This window comes from Lepus europaeus, chromosome 2 (assembly GCF_033115175.1).
Source record: "Lepus europaeus isolate LE1 chromosome 2, mLepTim1.pri, whole genome shotgun sequence".
Lineage (NCBI taxonomy): Eukaryota > Metazoa > Chordata > Mammalia > Lagomorpha > Leporidae > Lepus > Lepus europaeus.
Window position 1 is genome coordinate 86219861 of NC_084828.1, and position 22869 is coordinate 86242729.

Here is a 22869-nt window from a genome sequence, read left to right on the forward strand (position 1 = left end):
AACTAATTTACATATCTGTATGTATGTGTGTGTGTATGTGTGTATATATATATATATATATATATATATATATATATCTTTCCTTATTCCCACAATATTTTAAGGCAACATACAAAGGCAGCTGATAAGACAAGATGTACTGTATCAAAGAGAAATTAAAGGAGAAAAATAAAAGATTAATTCATAAGGAAGTAAATTAGGAAAATTACTGTATCGAAGTCCAATTTGACCCTAATCTGTGTAGCAGTCATTTTGAAGCACGTTTGTTCCAATCACTTCTCTGTCCTCTTCAACAAAGTACACTCAAACCAGAGCAAGGAAATTAGGAGGGAAGTATTCAAGAACATTTGGGGTCAGATGTTTGACCTACAGTTGATACCCACATCCCACATGGGATTCCCAGGATTTTATTCTAGGCTCTGGCTACTAACTCTAGATTCCTGATAACACATACCTCAGGAGACAGTCAGTAGTGGTTCCAGATATTGGGTCACTACCACCATGTGGGAGACTGGGTTGAGTTCCTGGCTGTGCTTCAGCCTGGTCCAATCTCAGCCGTTGCAAGCATTTGTGGAATGAACCAATAAATGAGATCTCTGTTGATCTCTCTCTCTCTCTCTCTCTGTATCTCTCTGCCTCTCAGATAAGAAAGAATCAAGTTTTTGAAAATAAGGAATATAATTCCACAAAAAGTCTGTGAACAAAGCTCTGGGCCTGAAGAGAGTTAGTATATTAAGGGTCAAAAATGGAAGCTACTCTTTTTATTTCCAAGTTACCACCTTGTCTCTTTTTACTTAGTGTGTTCAACTGATAACTTCTACTCCCTTACCTTATAAATCATCCAAAAGATGACACTAGTACTGAGTCTCCATAGCCTTTTTACTTGTCTTGCACACCTAATGTTCTCAACCTCTCATTGTCCTGCTTGCCAATCTTTTGGAGAGGAAATTTACTTACTTGACTTAGGCAAGATGCCCACCTCTAATGGCCAATCATTCCTGGTAATGAAGGTTGGTCACATGATTCATTGCCATGAAGCCAACCACCTCATCATATGGAGGCTACAGTATCCCAAGAAAGAGGTATGGGTAGGATGCATTCATTACATATATATTAACCCCATCAATGCTTCAGTGGCTCCCAACCTTGCTTAAGTGTTGGTCCCCTTGGAGAATCAGATGGAAGATGCTTTAGACGTCTCATGATAAATACTCATCATTTTGTCTGTATATTATATGCATTCATGAGACTCCCAATATTTGACTTACATGTCTTAAAATGTTCATAATATAAAATTAACTAGTACTTTGGCATGTAAATTAGTGAAGTCACTATAGAAAATGGTATGGAGATTTCTAAAAAGATAAAAATAAATAAAAACCTAGAAAAACACTTGCCATATGATCCAACAATCTCACTACTGGGCATATACCCAAAAGATGAACATGTTGTATCAAAGAGATTCCTGCACCCCCATGTTTATAGCAACACTGTTCACAATAGCCAAAATATGGAATCAACCAAGGTGGCCATCATTAGATGAATGGATAAAGAAAATGTGGTGTGTGTGTGTGGTTGTGTGTGTATTTTAGCTATTAAAATTAAATGAAATTCTACCACATGCAGCAAAATCGATGCAATTGGAGAACATCATGTTGAATGAAACAAGCCCGACACAGAAAGACAAATACTATTTGTTCTTCCTTATATGTGAGAGCTAAAATTTTTTAAAAATCAAGAAATATACCAAGAAATAAATGACATGCCTGTGTGTATCAGTATTGCTATAAATATAGTTTGTCAAACTTTGTCAATTCTTTTTTTCCTTTAAATTTTATTTATTTATTTATTTGAGAGGTAGAGCTACAGACTGAGAGAGGGAGAGACAGAAAAAAGGTCTTTCATCTGCTGGTTCACTCCCGAAATTGCCACAATGGCTGGAGTCAGACCAATCCAAAGCCAGGAGCCAGGAGCTTCTTCCAGGTCTGCCCCGCAGATACAGGGGCTCAAACACTTGGGCCCTCTTCCACTGCTTTCCCAGGCCTTAAATAGAGAGCTGTATCAAAAGAGGAGCAACTGGGACAGCACCCATATGGGATGCCGGCACCACAGGCAGAGCCTTAGCCTACTACACCACAGTGCTGGCTCAAATTTTATCAATTCTTAAGAATGTTTTACTACTGTTATTTTAATGATATATGATTACTTTAAAATTTACCATATATGGGTGAAACGGTCACCTTTCCATTTGATTATTACTTATAGCACTTGCCTTCCATTCTGTTTGTATTAATATCACATTAGCATGAAAAGGAAAGCACCAGATGGTTAAAAATAAATAGAAGTAACCACTACTTAGAAGAAACACAATTAGATGACACCCAAATGAAGGTAAACAATTAAAAACTATACTTTGAGAATAGAGTTTGGAACTGTCACATTCTCTCACATAGCATGTCCTGGGCTAGGTTTATTAAGGAACAAAAAGTGGAATGATATGCTGTTTCTTCCTCAGGGAGCTCACGGTCTGCTGAGTGCGTGTGTAAATAACTAGATTTACTACGAGACACCTTGCACAATAGCAGCACGATGAGTAATGTGCTATGGGAACCCTGAGGAGAGGATGATTAATTCTGTATAAAGTACAGCACAGCACAAGTGTGCATTCCTCTGTCTGCAATCAGATGGCATATATCATCATCATTTTTAAGGAAACCCTAGACAATTCAGAAAAGTTCTTTTGGCTGCTGATCAAAAGTACTACAGTCCAAGCTTGCCTTTCAGAGTTCCTAATCTGATTCTTCTAAGATATAAGGTGCATCCTCATACAATATTCTGTAGAGTAGAGCACATGAGGCTACACAGACAGACTTGGAGTTCACATTATCATTGAGTCACTCGTTAGCTGTATGTCTTCAACCAAGGGACTCTATTGCTCAGAACTTCAGTTTATTAGATGTCAAATTTACCTGTTTGGTATTGCTTTTTAAGAAAATAGATAATATTTATAAAACACTTAGCATAACCCAAGGGACTTAAATTTTTTATATGTAGTTAGCTCTATGGATTCTCTGTTAGAAATTTTAACAGTCTCTAATATGCAAATGGCCAAAGTAGTCTGAGAAAGGACCCTCTATCATCAAGTTATTGCCACAGTAACACCAAGCCATGATACACCCCACTCATGGGTCTTTAGGTTGACTGTTATTCAGCCCATCAAGGTGAACTCAGCAGAGCCACTGGGCTTTAGAATGTAGGTCAGTTGATCTTGGTGTGGCCTTGGTTGGATTCACATCTGCTCCAGCTTTGTCATTCTGGGGCAGACTGAACGGAGAGACTGAATATATTCTTTCTGTGGCTCAGAGGGAGCAGAGCCAGAGAGCAGGCTTAGCCATGTAAGTGAACTTGAACTCTCTGTTGACATCTCTTTGGCCAGACAAAGTCATGCAGAGAAGCCTCAAATTAAAGGGTAGTAAAGTATAGGCCACCACACTGAGGTCAGTAGTTCAATCTGCTACAGTTCCTGTGTAAAAGAAAGGCAAAGGCTGCAATGAGCCTGTGAGAGAGAGAAGACCAGCGAGGTAAGAGCCAGATGTGTGGAGACACAGTTATTACACAGCTCACCCCTGCCCACTGCTTCCTTGTGAACCACAAGGCCACGTTCTGTGTTGCATGCTGGCATGCAGGAAGAACTCTGGGCACAGCAGCCTCTGTCCCCTGGGGTCTCAGAGCATGGTCTCTTTGTGTTTTTGTTGTCCCTGGTCACAGGCCACATCGTGTGCCTCTTCTTTGTGTACCCAAACAGTGACTTCTGACAGCAACTATCTGCAGTTGGGCCACACTCACAGGGTCCACAAGACTGATCACGGCTTAGACACCAGCCACACACTTGGGAGTTGTCTTCCCACCTATGTCTATGACTAGCTGGAGAAATGTCTTGGCGTTCCCATTACCTATTCAGGATCAACAATTTCCTGCCACAATGACAGAACTTGGAAAGGTGCTCCACATATTACTAATGTTTTAATACAGAAAGGGGATACAATCAGAAGCAGCCAAAGGGGGAGACACACAGGAGAGGATCTGCCAGGGTTCCAAGCATCACACTTCCTTTGTCCTTCTTCTGTGGAGTCTGGACTCTCACCCTGGCACAGAGAGGTGAGGAAAGTTCAACTGAGCGTCACTGTTGGGAGTTTTTATTGAGGTTTTTTATATAGCTGTGATTGATTGAATCATTGGCCACAAAGTTGAGCTCCAGTTCCAGCTCCTTCCCCTCTCTGGAGGTCGGGTATTTGGGTGGCTCAAAGGCCCAGCCATCTCATCACACAGATGGTTTTTTTGGGCATAGCCAGACCCCCTTTCTGAGTGATCACGGTAACAGCAACTCTCTTTAGTCCCACCATCAGTCATCAGCATAAACTCTCAAGGCCCTCCAGAGATAAGACACATCTATCACTGAGGAAATCACAAATATTTGGAGGACACATCTCAGGACCTGGGGGAAAACGGCCAAATTCCTAATTGCACCAGTAATCCTGCACCTTCTCCTGGACTTCAAACTGTTTGAGGACAGCTGGGAGGCCTTCTCACCCCTCAGGCTCTAGCCAAGCACCTGCTGGGGAACATTGATTGAACAGGTAAAGGAAAAGCCTTAGAAAGTCAGAGAGCTTTAGAACAAGTGAGTTGAAAAGTCTTTGGATTTCAGTGAGACGTCCTCACACACTCATGTGTACAGGAGAAAATGAAGGTGTAGAGAATTCACTTGATGACCCCAGAACACACCTTGAACAAATGGGAGGCCTCCTGTATTATGATCACAAACTGCACATCTGTTCCCCACCAGCCAGCCCCTACACGCATGAACACAAATGTAAGTGTGCACGCCCTGCTTTATTCCTCATATCAAGAAATCAGTGATAAGTAGAAAGAGGGAAGCAGCAACAGATATGAAGACAAGAACCCAAACAGCTATGATATAAACCCTTAAATGTGATTTTATCCTTCCTGAACTCTCCACACTTTATCCTCCTCAGCTCTAAAATTTAAAACACATTTCAGTTTCATCAATTTGTTAGATATATAGCTTCTAAGCAGTTTAAGGTCGTCTTTTTTGAAAAATACTTATTCTTTTCTATCTATTCCCATTGCCAATACCTTTAAATGAAAAAAAAATTCCTAGGATCAAAACTACAAAATATTTATTGACACTCTTAACTTGCAGCAAGATTTTTTTGTAAGTTACTTTTCCTAAACAAATATGAGGGGTACCAACAGTCCCTCATTCACTCATGCATCCGGGAAGCAACAGACCATAGCTCTACTATCTATCCATGCCTGGCACGTTGAAGTTGAATGAATAATAGAGTGAATACCTTTTAAATTACTTAGTATGGGAAGATGTTTCTGGCCAGATACCTGCTTGTTCCCTCCGAACACTCTACTTCCCCATCGTTGCTATGAGAGAGCATTAGTACTCTTTATTCTCTTCCCCTTTTCCACATGATTCTTGGTTCTTATGGTTGTGGAGAAAACATTTACATTATATTATATGGTAAATAAATTAACTATGCAAAATTTTTTAAAGTTTATTTATTTATTTATTTTTAAACTTTTATTTAGTAAATATAAATTTCCAAAGTACAGTTTATGGATTACAATGGCTTCCCCCCCCCATAACTTCCCTCCCACTCGCACCTCTCCCATCTCCCACTCCCTCTCTCATTCTATTCACATCAAGATTCATTTTCAATTATCTTTATATACAGAAGATAAATTTAGTATATATTAAGTAAAGATTTCATCAGTTTGCACCCACACAGAACATAAAGTGTAAAATACTGTTTCAGTAATAATTATAGCATTAATTTACATTGGACAACACATTAAGGACAGATCCCACATGAGGAATAAGTGTGCAGTGACTCCTGTTGTTGACTTAACAATTTGACACTCTTGTTTATGGCGTCAGTAATTTCCCTAGGCTCTAGTCATGAGTTGCCAAGGCTATGGAAGCCTCTTGAGTTTGCTGACTTCGATCTTATTCAGACAAGGTCATAGTCAAAGTAGAAGTTCTCTCCTCCCTTCAGAGAAAGGCACCTCCTTCTTTGATGGCCCCGTTCTTTCCACTAGGATCTCACTCACAGAGATCTTTCATTTAGGTGTTTTTTTTTTTTTTTTTTTTTTTTTTTTTTGCCAGGGTGTCTTGGCTTTCCATGCCTACAATACTCTCATGGGCTCTTCAGCCATATCCGAATACCTTAAGGGCTGATTCTGAGGCCAGAGTGCTGTTTAGGACATCTGCCATTCTATGAATCTGCTGTGTATCCCGCTTCCCATGTTGGATCGTTTTTCCCCTTTTTGATTCTATCAGTTAGTATTAGCAGACACTAGTCTTGTTTGTGTGATCCCTTTGACTCTTAGACCTATCAATGTGATCAATTGTGAACTAAAATTGATCACTTGGACTAGTGAGATGGCATTGGTACATGCAACCTTGATGGGTTTGTACTGGAATCCCCTGGCACATTTCTAACTCCACCATTTGGGACAAATCTGATTGAGCATGTCCCAACTTGTACATCTCCTCCCTCTCTTTTTCCCACTCTTATATTTAACAGGGATCACTTTTCAGTTGAATTTAAACACCTAAGAATAAATGTGTGTTGATTACAGAGTTCAACCAATAGTATTAGCTAGAGCAAAAAAAAAATACTAAAAGGGATAAAGTATTAAATTGTACATCAACAGTCAGGACAAGGGCTGATCAAGTCACTGTTTCTCATAGTGTCCCTTTCACTTCAACAGGTTTTCTTTTTTGTGGTTGGTTAGTTGTCATCGATCAGGGAGAACATATGATATTTGTCCCTTTGGGACTGGCTTAATTCACTCAGCATGATGTTGTCCAGATTCATTTATTTTCATCTTCTTGAAAGACAGAGGGAGGGCTAGACAGACAGATATTTTCCATCTTCTGGTTCACTTCCCAAATGCTTGCTAAAGCCAGGCAGAGCCCAGAACTCCAACTGAATCTCCCACATGGAGGAGCTCTATATATATACATCTATGAATATGTATATGTTTATGTATGTGTGTGTGTGTATATATATATATATATATATATATATATAGAGAGAGAGAGAGAGAGAGGAAGAGAGAGTGAGAGAGAGAATTTTCCGTTTGCTGGTTTACTCCTCAAATGGCTTCAATGGCTGGTACTGGATCAGACCAAAGCCAGGAGCTTCATCCACATCTCCTGTGTGGGTAGCAGGGGCCCAAGCATTTGGGTCATTATCAGCAATGGCAGGAAGATGGATCTGAAGCTGAGCACTCAGGACTCGAACCAGCACTCTGGTACGGGATTCGCCCATCCCAATCAGACGCTTAATCCACTATGCCACATTATCTGTCTCAACTACAGAAACTTATCCTATTACTTCTCATTTATGAAGGTAAAATCAAACCACAGAAGAGATAAAGGCTACTAGAATTTGATACACAACTGGGCAATGTGCTTGCATAGATGTAAACCTCCAATTTGTGTTTGCTGGACCTGAATCCTCATGAAAGACTCAAAATAATGTACATTCTAGTCTCTGATTCTCAATGGTAAAACTAACAGGAAACATTACATTTATCTTTCAGTGAGTTCAACTCATGCCTACCCAAAGCTGGCTCCATATCGACCAGCAGGACAGCTCCTCTCCCCGCCTTTGCTGCTCTCTGTCTTTTTGAATTCCTGTTTCAGCTGCATAGTGCAGATATCGGCATTTCTGTGTGTGAAGCAGCAGCCCTGGTATTGCGAGGCCTACCGATACAGGTGAGTCCACTTGCTTAACTTTCTTTCCAGAAGGTGATATAATGAGTATTCAATGACATTGTCTAACTAGGCTTGCAGATATATCCTAAAACTTTGACAAATATTTTGTCTCCAAACTGCAGAACACAAATGATATGACAGAACACAGTCAATGGGTAGACTGCTGGTATGAGCCATGTGGAGTGGGCGGGAAAAGATCTGTCACATTTGTTGCTGATAGATAGCTCTAACAGCTGGTGATTGGATAAATGTATTCCCTGGTGCTCTGGATGACATGGAGACCTGGGATCTGTAAACATTTCATATAGAGGGCCAGATAGCAGATATTTTAGGCAATGTGAGCTGGATTATCTTTTTGCAAGTAATCAACTCTGCTGTTGTAGTGCAAAATCCACCATAGACATTATGTAAATAAGTGATGTGGCTGTGCTCCCACAAAATGTTATTTATAAAAACAGGGGATGAGTGGGATTTGGTCTACAGGCTGTAGTTTTCTGGCCCCTGATATAGATTGTCAAGAGGGATTTGCTTAATTTATTTTGGGTTTTGCAAATGAATGTTAAAATTAAAAGTTGATGGTATCTTTGTTCTGATTGAATCAGAGCACTAGACTCAGGATAAAACTTTACTTCCCTGGGGTTTAATTTCTTTTGCTATAAATTAAGGGAAAGAGGAGGAGGATGATAGATCCTCAGCTTTACCTTTTCTGATGAATCCTCTCTCCCTATAGAAGACAAGACAGGAATAGAACTGCTACTTTTGAAACAGGTCAAATACAAACTCCCACTCACTCCACTCTGGTCCTGAAGGTATCAGAACCCCTGATAACAGTGAAACACAGATTGAACATTATCTAATGATGTCCAAGATTGCCAGTTACATCCAAAGTCCACCAATGCAAGTATTACTTGGGATATGAAATCCAATTTAGTTTCAAAACTAGATTTTCCCCCCAAAATTGGAGTGCATATACTGTACACTATGAATCTAGAGGACAGCATGGTATAGCCAGAAAGAAGTGGACAGGAAATGAGGGGCTCTGTGTAGCATGCCTGCGTCACTAACTAGCTTCTCTATCTTAGGCCTCCACTGTCTTTCCTGCAATAGAATTGTCCTGGCCTACATACTTTGCAATTTAAACTCTGTAATTCAAACTGTTTAGTCTGTTCATCCCTCTTTGTGTGACAAGGCTTTGTGATAAACTGATTGTCTCATTCAGCAAATATTGACTGCACATCTACTACATGGAAAGCACTTATCTTGCAAACAGGAAGCTCAAGATAATAAGAATTAATGAATTCAAACAGTTATCAGTTATTTAAAAGTTTCAAGCTGAATAAGGAAGCTGATGGAAACTAATTGGTGGGTTTGATTATTGAAAAAGAAATGAGAAAAACATGGAATTGGAAAAGCTAAGAAATTAAGCAGATACTTTTCTGAGAAAACATTATATGACCTCACTATGCTAGATGTCAATGATGTGTTGTAAATTTGGGTAAAACAAAAAGAAAAAACCAAAAAAAAAAAAAAAAGCATCAATAAATAATTACAAGAACAGTGAGCTAAATGCTGCACAAGAAGGAACAACATGTACCAGTTTCATTTCCCAGTGAAAGTACAGACATTTCAGATACAATGATAAGTGAAGAGTGAATATTATCTCAGACACAGGGACTACCATGTCCAAAGCAGCAAGTGTTCAAGCTGTGGCATTTGGGCAACAGGGTGTAATCCTGTATGTTAGCAGCATAGGGAGCATGGGTGGACTGGCGAAAGCTAAGGCCAGAGAGGTAAGCTAAGACTAGAAAGTGAAGGTGTTGTAGGCCAGTCTGAAAAGCTTGCACTTCGTTTTTCAGGGAAGTGGGGTCACGGACACCCCATAAACAGGAGTGTCGTGGCCAGATTTTTGGGGAGATTCTTTGGCTGTATGAGGATAGCAGATTGAAATGGGGAGATTCAAACTCGGAATACAAGTGTGGAAGGTACATTAACCCCAGGTAGAGAAAACAACACACATGTGCATTCATTTCACGTGGTGCCTCTACATTTCACATCGAAAGGAATTCTAGAGAAAATTGTCACTCAAACCCTGTCAGGACAGATCTCTTGTTCTAAATGGACCGACCACCAGGCAAAGAACAATTTGAACTTTGAATATTTCTGCTTTGTCATTGCAACAGTGGACAACATGTGTCTTGTTCGTTATTGGCTCAGATGGGTTGAAAGCTGAAGTCCTTTGGGAGTAATTCGTCCCCTAAATACTGGTGGTTCTTTTGTAGTGAGTGCTTTCTGGCCAACCAAAGTAATTTCTCAATAAATGGGAGTTCGGAAAGAAACTGGCCTGGAAATGCAACCCTGACTCCTGGCTCGATTCTAAGTTTTGAGAGTACCACATTGTGGCCCATCACCACGCTCAACTGCATCACTGTAGCTTTCATCTTTTCTAAGGGAAAGCCGTTTCGAAAACCCATCTACACAAACTGTGAGTATATAAATGTTACTTTTTTCCATATATTTTTTTTCTGTCTCTGGGAGTGCTGCATACCACCCAGTGCTGTGGGGAGAACTAATTGAAACAATTTATATAAAAGGCCTAGCATAAGGTACAGAAAAGGCCTAGTACTTAAAACAGATGCTCAAAACTTATTTACTTCCACATTATATTCTTTAAATAGGGTAAAGACAAAACCTAAACAAAAATAAAACAATGCAAAACCTCCATAACACTACAGTCAACACTGTTAGGCAAAGAAGCAGAAAAAAAATGCTGAAGCTTTGGATACACAATTTCAATTATTTTCTAGAAGGTTCATGCCACCTTATATTCCTATCAGTTGTTTGGAGAGGGTTTACTTCATAACAGCATATCCTACGTGGGGTATCATGCAACAGGAGTCACTGTGTACTTACATCTCATGTGGGATCTGTCCTTAATGTGTTGTCTAATGTGAAGTGATGCTATAACTAGTACTGAAACAGTATTTTTACACTTTGTGTTTCTGTGTGGATGCAAACTGATGAAATCTTTACTAAGTATATACAGAATCGATCTTCTGTATATAAAGATAATAGGAAATGAAAAAAAAAAAAACCTGGTGTTAAATTGGAAATTGCATAGAAAATTAATTAATTTTTAAAAAATATCATGTAGGATCTCTGTCTTCAATGTGCTGTACACTGTTATTAATGCTATAACTAGTACTCCAACAGTATTTTTTCACTTTGTGTTGCTATGTGGGGGCAAACTGTTGAAATCTTTACTTAATATATACTAAACTGATCTTCTGTATATAAAGAGAATTGAAAATGAATCTTGATGTGAATGGAAGGGGAGAGGGAGCGGGAAAGGGGAGGGTTGCAGGTGGGAGGGAAGTTATGGTGGGGGGAAGCCATTGTAATCCATAAGCTGTACTTTGGAAATTTATATTCATTAAATAAAAGTTAAAAAAAATTGCATCTCTAAGATCTTTTAAAAATAGTACCTCATTTGGTTTAAATTTACATTTCTTTGATCACCAGGGAGGATAAAAATTTTTCATATTCTTCGCCATTTCTTCTTCTGTGAATTATCTGTTTACATTTATAAATCTAATATTTCTAATGGATTACTATTTTTATGTATTTATTTGTGTGAGCTATTCCTTTTTGATTCTTTCTAATTGCCTTTATATCTATATATTATATATAAATATATAAACATACATATATAAATATATTATATACTATAAAATATATAAAATAATATATATTTATATATAAGTGCTATATTTAAATATATAATATAACTTACTATTTAAGTTTCTTTTAAATCTTTTTAAATCTAATGTAATTTTAGTGTATAGATTGTGGTAAAGGATATACATCTAGTCAACCAGTTTTCCCATTTTTTTATTTTTAATATTTCTTTCATTCATTCATTCCCCAAGTGAACATAGTGCAAAATTTATCATACTTATATTCACATGTTTATTATTTTCTTACATGCATCATTTTTATCATTTATTATAAGTTTATGTTATATATGTGTTATATGTTGTGTGTATACACGTTACATATTTATTTGATTCCTGATTATTTTTTATGTTTCATTGATATACCAGCCCACTCATGAGCTATCATTATAATTTTAAAATTATAGCTTTTAAATAAATTTCATTTAATAAGTGACAAGACTATTACATCCTCATTACTCTTCATTTTTCAAATTTTCTCACTCTTCCATTTATTTTTTTTCCAGAATAAGTTGAATTTTAAAAACTCTCCTTTGGGATTTTGATACTTGGGGAAGATTTTGCAGTCTGCCATTAGAAGCCTGTCATGCTTCTTTTTTGACTCCTAGTAAATATTTTCAGTTTTCTCCATGATGGAACCTTCACAAATATTTAAGAAATTAATCCTATGTATTTTATAATTTTTGCTTCTATTGCAAATTACTTTTTCCTATTATATTTTCTAACTAGTTATCAATAATACATGACCACTTTTACATTTATTCCCTATTCTGAACCCTTTCTGAACTTTGTGATTAGCCCTTGAGTCTTGAGTGTTTTGGAAAGATAACTGTTATCATCTGCAAGTAATAATGCTTTTCCTTTGTCATAGCTAAAATGCTTTTTCATATTTTCTATCTTGGCATATAATTCAGTTTCTAGGACAATGTTAAATGATAGTGTGATGGCACAAAGTGCTCTATTCCTTAACAAAAGTATTTCTCATAGATTTTACTCAAAAATATGATATTGAGTATTGGTACGAAGTATGCTATATCATGCAAAGAAAATACCTACCTATTAATCAGGAGCATTTATTTATTTATTTGAAAGGCAGAGACAGAGACAGAGAAATCCTCTATCCTCCTGTGAATCACATTTACTGACTTGCATATGCTGAACTGACTTTGTGTCCCATGATCATTTGATCATGGTGATATTTTTAATGTGTTATTGGATTTGGTTTCCTAGTATTTTGTTGAGATTCTTGCATCTAAGTTCATCAAGGACACTAGCCTGTCACTTTCCTTTGTGTGTGTGTTCTTGTCTGGTATTAGGGTAATACTAGTTTCGTAGAACAAATTCAGGAGGCCAGAGCTGTGGCGTATCTGGTAAAGCCACCATCTGCTGAGTGGGCAACCGATATGGGCACTGGTTCAAGTCCCGGCTGCTCCACTTCCGATCTAGCTCTCTGCTATGGCCTGGGAAAGCAGTAGAACAAGTCCTTGGGCCCCTGAACCCGCCTGGGAGACCAGGAAAAAAAACTCCTGGCTCCCGGCTTCAGATTGGCTCAGCTCTGAATGTTTTGGCCATTTTTGGAATGAACTAGCAGATGGAAGACCTCTCTCTCTCTCCCTCTCTCTGCCTATACCTCTCTGTAATTCTGCCTTTCAAATAAACAATTATTTTTTAAAAAGAATGAATTGGGAAGAATTCTCTCCTGTTGCAGTTTTTGGAATTATTTAAGAAGAAATGGTTCTTCTTTAAATGTTTGTTAGGATTCATCAGAGAAACCAGCTGTCCCTAGGCTTTTCTTTGATGGGAGACTTTTTTTTTTTTTTTTCCGACAGGCAGAGAGAGAGAGAGAGAGAGAGAGAAAGGTGTTCCTTTTCCGTTGGTTCACCCCACAATGGCTGCTCTGGTGGCATGCTGCGGCCGGCGCACCGCGCCAATCTGAAGCCAGGAGCCAGGTGCTTCTCCTGGTCTGATGGGAGACTTTTTATTCCTGGTTAATACCATTACTCATTATTGGTGTGTTTAAGTATTATAATTCTTCATGGTTTAATCTTTTTTTTTTTTAAAAAAAGACTTACTTATTTAGTTGAAAGGCAGAATTATAGAGCAGAGGAGAGAGGGAGAGGGAGAGAGGGAGAAAGGGTGAGAGGGAGAGAGAGAGGGAGGGAGGGATAGAGAGAGAGAGGGAGGGAGGGAGAGACATCTTTCATCTGCTGGTTCACTCCCCAAATGGCAGCAATGGCCTGATCCATGCTTGACAAAAGCCAAGAGTCTTGAACTTTATCTAGGTCCACAGGGGGCCAAGCACTCCGGCCATCTCCTGCTGCTTTCCCAGGAACATTAGTAGGGAGCTGAATCTGAAGCGGAGGAGGCAGGACTCTAGGATGTTGACATAGTTAAATGGCTGCATAACCTAAAGCGCCACAACCCAGCCCTATCATGATTTAATTTTAATAAAGTATATGTGTCCAACAAATTTTATACTCTAGAAGAAATGACAAATTTATGGAATTAAAGTAATTGGTTTCCTGCCACCCACATGGGAAACCTGGATTGAGTCCTGCCTATTACAGGCATCTGGGGAATGGACCAGCAGATGGAGGGCTCTCTCTCTCTCTCTCTCTTGCTCTCTGTCTATCTCTATCATCCATGTCTCTATCTCTATCACTATCTGTATCTCAACCTGTTTAACCTGCTTAAGCTTGACCTGCTATACCACAACGCTGGACCCAGATAGACACATAGAGACCATACAAAGCAGAGACATCTTTAGAAAGTTCAAAGAAAATACATATTATAAAGAAACTATGCAAGAACTTCAAAATATTTTTGCAAAATAAACATCTTTTAATTCCATTTTTTCCATGACCTTTCTTTTTTTTTTTGTTTTTTTAGAGATTTTATGTATTTATTTGAGAGGTGGAGTTACAGACATTGAGAGAGAGAGACAGAATGAAAGGTTTTCCTTCTGCTGGTTTACTCCTCAAATGGCTGCAATGGCCAGAGCTGTGTTGATCCGAAGCCAGGAGACAGGAGCGTCTTCCCTGTCTCCCACGTTGGTGCAGGGGCCCAAGCACTTGGGCCATCCTCCACTCCTTTCCCAGACCACAGCAGAGAGCTGGACTGGAAGAGGAGCATCTCAGACTAGAACCTGGTGCCCATGTGGGATGCCGGTGCCGCAGGTGGAGGAATAACCTACTGCACCACGGCGCCCACTCCATCCATGACCTTTCTTAAGTAAACCATGTGAAATTTAAGTTCCTAAAGGATGATGAAGGGGTTTTTGAAAAGAAAATGAGACTTGGACTGGGCTCTTGATGTTGAGAAAATCTGGGGTATAATTTGACAGGAAGAGCAACATCTACATAGGCATTTTGTGAATACAGGAATAGCAGCTGGGAGGTGTCAGGCCTCTGTGGAAGGGGCAGGCGTGGAGGTTTAACTTGTCAATCCCACATAAGGCAGAGATCTGTGTAACAAGGCTGGCTGGGGCCAGATTGTGAAAGGCCTTGAAGGTCAACTGAAGATACTTGACTTCATAAAGAAGAGAGCTGCCACCAGGAAAGCTGACTCTCCAAACCCCCCCCCCCCCCCCTCGCCACACACACGGCTCCCCAGCCATGTGGTGATAATGGACCAGGACCTCTCTGAGGACTGCTTAGATGAGCAGGTCACTGAAGCATGTCCCCAGCCCCAGGAATCCTCAGATAACTCCTTTATGGTAGTTACTGTATTTGATGAACAGCCTTCTATACACAGATAACAGGAAATATTTTAAGATCTCATCTTTATCTTATAAGCATTAGAACATATTTTAAAACACATGAGGATATATCCAAACATCTGAAGATATATCTGGTATTTGTACAACAGAGATAATTGGTTCTGCAGTGTGTGTCAAATTTATGAAACATTCTTTTAACACCTAAAAATGTTTGGTATTTCTTCAGATATATTTTCATTTCTGCTGATATCTGCATTGGGCCTCACAATCTTCATCATGTTTTCCAATTTTCAAGATATATACCATGGAATGGAAGTAAGTGCTACTTATTTGTACATGTGGCATGATTCATATGCTCCCTGGACCATATTTGCATTGCAGTTTGCTAGCCAATTATTACCATATTCGCTCTGGCTATTAAATATTGTGAGGCTATTTCTCCTTATTAGAAAAGCAAATAACATTAGGTGTCTCACATATATTTTTGTATTACAAGTATTAGTGTTATCAGTTGGGTCTATTTATCTCTTTCACACCTGAAGTGTTATGTTTGGATACTTTATTCCACTGTATTTTACAAATCCAATCAAACTAATGCACTGATACAATAACTCTAACCATCCTAGTTTATTTATTTTTAACACACAGTAGGAATCTTTATAACATAGTTGTGAAGGGAGAGAAAATGTAGATTTTTAGGCCAATTATGTTCTATCAGACATTGAGTGTAAGGAGATTTTTTTTTAGAGAAATATTTATTTGAAAGGCAGAGTTACTGAGAGGCAGAAGCAGAGGCAGAGAGAGAGAGAGGTCTACCATCTGCTGGTTCACTCCCCAAATGGCCACAATGGCCAGAGCCAATAGCTTCTTCTGGGTCTCCCACACAGGTGCAGGGGCCCAAGCACTTGGGCCATCTTCTGTTTTCCAAGGCACATTAGCAGGGAGCTGAATCAGAAGTGGAGCAGCCAGGTTTCAAACCAACATCCATATGGGATATCTGCATTTCAGGCGAAGGCTTAACCTGCTACTCCACAGTGCCAGCCCCAAATGTATGGAGCTTTACATTAGTGGACGCCATTTGATCCAGGGAATACTGAGTTAACAGTAAATTCACAGAGTTTATCAGACTCTTTCCTGAACTCAATATTGTGAAGCAAATAAAGAAAAATGGAAGATTGGCTCCTGACCTGCCAGCTATCGTTTTGCTGTGAAGATGCATCCCCATTTGAGTATCGATGACGTGGCCACCTGAGGCATTCATGCTTAATAGAGTGTGTACAGGTGTAATTAGGAAGGACACAGGAAGAAGGACTTCTCACTGTGGGTTGTGGCTGTCATGGGAGGCTTCAGAGAAGAGATGTAACTTGATCTGGAACCAGACAGATAGGCCACATGTTGCTAAGGAAGCGACAAGGATTTCCAAAGTGTGAGGACTGCCTGAGTGCTGAGAGGGTTGAAAGCACTGCTCTTGTCTTGCAAATGCAAAAAAATATATAGGATATTGGAGATAAAGAGCAAAAGCAGGGGGGTCCAGAAGATGGGCAAAAACTGAAGCAGTGTCCTGTGGACGATGAGGGGAATGAGGGGCAAGGATGCAGACTGAAGGAAGGCATGGATGGAACAAGGAAGCCAGTAACGTATGATGCCAAGAGCAACAAGGAATTACTGAGGGCTTTTTTCTGCAAGATATTTGAGACTGATTAAATGATGGCAGGAAAACTGTCTGAGGGACCCCAAGGACATGGAAAGAGATGCTCTTGGTAAATGAAATCCAAACCATCCATTCCTTTGCTGAACATTATGGAGCTCCAGAGTATGCTTGGCACTGGGATTACAGATGAGTAAGACGCAGCCACTGCTCTCGGGCAGATCAGAGACCGAGAGGGAAGCAGCACGTAAGTGAGCATTTCCGAGTCAAGTGTCTTCCCGGCCAAGAGCTGGAGAAGAGCCCTCCCAGAACAGGGTGAAGTGCAAGCCCTCCTCTAGGACCCGACCCCACTTCTCCCAACACCACCTCTATCCAATGTGCTAGATTGCACAACCCTGATAAAGGCAGCCTCCCCCTTGGGAGGCAAACTTGGAAACAACCCATATCAAGACATGGATGGGAATTTAGAGGGGGCCTTAGACCCTGCGGAGGGCCTGTGGTTTTGGTCCTTATAGGAGCTCAGTCCCACACCTCACTGTCCAGCCAAATTCTATTCTGCAAGGTCAGAAAAAGGGCTCTGTGACCACCTTTTTGCTACGGATGCAGTCATATGAAGTTGTGGTTCTCATACTTATTAAGTGAGTGTATTTGTGGTCAACTAGTGGCCCTCAACCTCTAAAAGGCAGTAGGGTGAGTGGGTGAGATTTTCAGAAAGTCTTAAGAATTGGAGCTTAAGTACATTTGTTAAAAAAAAAAAATAATGAACCTAGTCTCAATCACTTGCACCTCTGTTCCCTGGGAGATTATATCTATCTATCAGTTTTATTGAAAAGAAAATGAATTCCAAGTATATTTTCCTTTGTATGTTTTTATCAAAGCAGATGATAAAGTATAATGCTGGTCTTGCTTCTCAACAGTTCATTCCGACCGTAACTTATTGGAGGGTTTTGATTTTCGTGGCAGCCCTTACCCAATTCTGTGTGGCCTTCTTTGTAGAGGTAAATCAGTTTCTGTATGATTCTTATAATTGTTCTGGGAAGATAAAGAAAGTTTGCATTCTCAACAATGTTATTTGGGCAATCACTTTGGTCCCCCAAATGATAGTTAGGGTTTATAAAAAGTGCACGTGTTCCCTTTGGGTGATATTTCTTGGAGAATGATTTACAATTATTTGAAACTTGAATAGAATGCTACTTGTATCTTCTGCATAAAAAAAAAAAACGAGAAATTAAACTCTAATCTTGCATCACATGAAAGCGTTGTATTGTACTTTTCTAATATTCTAAGTAATCTAGGGGAGGTGAGACCAGGTGATCTTCCAACTCTAAAATTCAATGACACCTTTTGGAATGAAAAACTGCCTTTGGGAGGCCTTCCCTAATTAAGAGAGAAGGGAAGCCACTGCTCATTCTCATCAATTTCTGCCCTTGGAGGTCTTCCCCTGGAGCATTTCTCATCTGCTCAGTATCACTACAGGACTTCACACACCTAGGAAAACTCTCAGGTGCTGTTTTTAAAAGGGATAGCTGAAAAAAAAAATTCCTATAATAGAAGTAAGTCCCTTGGAAAAAGGGACCAACCACATTTTTAAAACTACGTTGTATATATGTATATACATATATTTGCATGCATAAAATATCTAATATACTAAAATAGTATTAATGATTTGGGGACTATTTTAAAATTTACCTTATATGAGTGAGGTTGAACATCTTATCATTTGATTATTGGTTATAATCTTTGCTTATTTTCCATTTGCACTATGGTATTTTTACTCTTTATTTGTTGAACTCTTTAGTAGTCATTAAGCCTTTGACTTAAATTTATATTATCTCAAAAAATAAGCTATCAAGTTTTTAAAAAATCACATATAAGTAAGTGCTAAACTTCCTTTACTGTTTAAATCAGAAATTCCATTTTTGAGAGTACATTTTTAAAAATAACCTAAAAGGAGAAAGAAAACACACATGAAGATTTTCATTATAGAATTAACTACACTGGCTAAATGTGACTAACTTTTGTACAGATCTTTGTATTTAGAAGAAACACTCTACAGTCATACCGATGATCAAAAAAACCACAGCAGTGTTCTCACCACCAGAAAAGAAAATATTTTAGAAAGGCTATCATTATACAAAAATTGTCACTGATAGAAAGTCTAGTGTAAACAAAGCCAAATGCAAAATGCTAGTATTGTTAATGTGCAGGAACTGGAATCAACGTGTAGCCAAAGGAAAGAAAACTTAGAAAACTTCAAATGAAAACCACTTGGTTGCTAGGGTTCGTCCAGTCATTCAACAAGCTTTTTTTTTTTTTTTTTTAAAGATTTATTTATTTGAAAGTCAGAATTACACAGAGAGAGGAGAAGCAGAGAGAGAGAGGTCTTCCTTCCACTGGTTCACTCCCCAGATGGCCGCAAGGGCCGGAGCTGTGCCGATCCAAAGCCAGGAGCCAGGAGCTTCTCCCTAGTCTCCCATGCAGGTGCAGGGGCCCAAGGACTTGGGCCATCCTCTACCGCTTTCCCGGGCCATAGTAGAGAGCTGGACAGGAAGTGGAGCAGCGAGGTCTCAAACTGGTGCACAAATGGAATGCCGGCGCTTCAGGCCAGGGCATTAACCCACTGTGCCACAGCGCCAGCCCCTCAACAAACCTTTAGTTGACAACTTCTATGTAACAGGCGCCAAGTAGCAGAACTAATCACTTTTTGTTTTCTTCTCTTGATTTTAGGTATTTTATTATTGCTATAATTTTGGTCAGGCAGTGAAATAATTCCTAGTGAATGATTAAGGCAGGAGTTAGCTGGAAGTCTGTGGAAATAAAAGGCTGTAAGCTTTCAGCAGATTTCCACGAACTCAGTGCCCCTTTGTTTCTTAAGGGAAAGAAGGAAGAGACTTCAAGGAAATGAAGAAAATGGTTGCAAAAACAGCAGCACTGACTGTGTCCTAGCACGAGGCTTGGGGAGGTGGGGTGCGGAGGGGGTGGCCTAACCACAGGGAGACCTGCCTGATGCTTTGATTGCTTTTCTCAACTGATCTTGCAGGATGCTATTCTTCAAAACCGTGAGCTCTGGCTGTTGATCAAGAAAGAATTTGGGTTCCACTCTAAAAGTCAGTACAGAGCCTGGCAAAAAAAGCTGGCAGAAGACTCTACATGGCCTCCCACAAACAGGACAGATTATTCAGGCGATGGCAAAAATGGATTCTACATCAACAGAGGCTATGCAAGCCCTGAACAGGTTCCAAAAAAACAACTCGGCTTGGGAGACCCAACCACAGAGCAGCACTTTTGGACTAGATTGTAATCAGAATTATCATCGTACATGTTTAACAGGATCAATTCTTTTCACCAAAACTAAGACATTGTGGACAGCTGGTGATTTCTCTTATTTCTCCACTGGAGCATTTAAAGTACATTTTTCAACGTATTCAGCCTTACAAGAAAGGACCCTCAATATACTTATTTTGACTGCATCATTTGCCATTGAAAGAGAGAAAAATGCATTTCTCAAATTATCATTTTTAATAAACTTGATTCACATTGAATAGCATTATCCTATCTAAAGTACACAGATTTCAAGGTAGTAAAATTAATAGTATGAATATCAGCAGAAGAAAAGAAAATAGGAGAAATGTCTGATCTTTGAAACTTTTTTTTTTTTTTTTGACAGGCAGAGTGGACAGTGAGAGAGAGAGACAGAGAGAAAGGTCTTCCTTTGCCGTTGGTTCACCCTCCAATGGCCGCCGCGGCCGGCATGCTGCGGCCGGCGCACCGTGCTGATCCGAAGCCAGGAGCCAGGTGCTTCTCCTGGTCTCCCATGGGGTGCAGGGCCCAAGCACTTGGGCCATCCTCCACTGCACTCCCGGGCCACAGCAGAGAGCTGGCCTGGAAGAGGGGCAACCAGGACAGAATCCGGTTCCCCGACTGGGACTAGAACCCGGTGTGCCGGCGCTGCAAGGCGGAGGATTAGCCTAGTGAGCCGCAGCGCCGGCCTTGATCTTTGAAACTTTTACCAATAGGTTGGCCCAAGCTTACTTACATTCTGTATTGATGTGTGAAGGACATCTATGTACCCATCTTACCTAATGTCACAAAGCTCCCTTTTTTGCTTCTTTTATAAGCTTTTAAGGGAGAAATGGGAATTAACATCAACTTCAGATTATTCACCTTTGACTATTAGAGTAAGCTCACTAAGAAAAGTACCTGTTATGTGAGTATCCATTACATGACAATTCATAGGTTCCTAAGCAATCTGAAGTTCTATTTTGTCTTTTAATTATCCAAGCCATTGTATTACATATATTTTAAATATTAGATATATTTTAAATGGGCATAGCATTTACAAAGATATTCTGCACACATTTACCTTTAATGTCTATGTCATACTCACTGTAAGAGGAAATTTATTCCTTGTGAATATTTAAAATTGTCTCCTAGGCTTTCCTTGTAATAATAAACCTAATTTTGCTAATTTACCAAATCTTTAACAGATCAAAGACAATTATTTAACCAGTCACTTTCCCTGGGTGCCAGTTATGTGTCTAAACCTGTAATATATGGTTTCAATATAGGATGGTCTTGAGTTTAAAATTCTGGTCTTTAGGATTGGCAACATTTTTAACATTTTAGCAATATGTAGTTATAAATTGCATTATAGACTGTTATACAAACCAACAGTACAAATATAAATTCTTATAAAAACAAAAACTCTGTGTTTACATTTTTCTTATGTTCACATGTCTTTGAGTGGTGATTTCCAACATAGTAGCTATGTTAAAGATAAAAATAAGGTGAGATTTTCAGCTTATGATTAAGAAATATATGTCAACTGAAAACACATGGTGGCTCGGTTTCCTTGAGCTGGCATTACTGTATTTAGTAATTTGGCTTTTAAAAGGTTCAATGGATACTCTATGGTATTTAGATAGCATAAAAAGATTTTTTTTTTTTAAATCTTCGATAAATGTACAACTTTTTCTCCTCCAGTTTTGCCAACAACCTCTCAGGTATGTGGTAGGTGATGACCTTTATTTCTTCTTTTAATAAGATCATGTTGAACTCCATGCCTGATTGCTAAAAAATTGTCTAGGGAAACGTTAAAAATTCTTGGGGAAAACAAATGTGGGAAAAGCCCAATGAGCATGACACACACAGGCTGCTCGGCTGCAGAGTGGCCACAGCCGCTGGACACCCCGAGAAATGCTGTGACCTCCAGCACAAGTGCTGTGCCAGTGAACCCAGGAATTTAATTTCGTGGTGAATTTGTGACATCATCCAGCAAAGCCAGGGCTGTCTTCAGGGTCAAGGACACCCTGAGTTCTCCAGAAAGGATTGAATTCAGGACCCGCATTCCAGTCCTCTCCCACTGGCCAGCGCTGTGATTCTGCCACTCCCACATTCCACTCTTTAGTTCTTCTGTTTTGAAAATTCAGCACACTTCGAGGAAAGAACATATTATGCTGCTGCCGGTCTCATCTCGCTTAGACAACTCAGAGAATGGCTCATTTTTTCTATTACTTGGAAGCAAAGCAGGAGAGGCAGAAGGATCCTGATTTGGAATAAATATAAAGGGGTAGTGTTTGGATCTTGGTCCCTGGTAAAGTCACTCACACCTCCCGAAAGGTGAGTGGAGGAACTTGGAGTGCGGGGGCTATCTGGACAGAGAGCTGATGCCATAAGAATGGGGCAGTGTTGATGGGGGAAGGTGGCAGGTGAGGGGCTCTCCGCCGGCACTGCCCCCAGCGCACAGCTCTGCCTATTGTCTGCCAGGCAGCCCTGTGCACCTGCAGGGTCCTCCCCAGTGGATTCACCAGCTACACATCACAATGTTGGGGGGTAAATTGCCTGTGTGTCATGGAATGAAAACATTTTTTTCCTTGCCTTTATTTCCTAAACAATACACTATAATGACTACTTCATAGTATTTACATTGCATGAGGGATCATAAGTAATCTAAAAG

General features: G+C 39.7%; 1 protein-coding gene across 1 annotated transcript in view; it reads left to right on the forward strand.

The window, feature by feature from the left end:
• ATP13A5 (ATPase 13A5) overlaps positions 1–20214 on the forward strand; it is a 100266-nt gene extending 80052 nt beyond the window's left edge. Inside the window, exons 26-30 of the mRNA XM_062181248.1 lie at positions 7642–7816; positions 10096–10298; positions 15492–15580; positions 17831–17911; positions 19954–20214. Coding sequence (XP_062037232.1) covers positions 7642–7816; positions 10096–10298; positions 15492–15580; positions 17831–17911; positions 19954–20214 — 809 coding nt within the window. The remainder of the gene's footprint in view (positions 1–7641; positions 7817–10095; positions 10299–15491; positions 15581–17830; positions 17912–19953) is intronic.
• The last annotated feature ends 2655 nt before the right edge of the window (positions 20215–22869 follow it).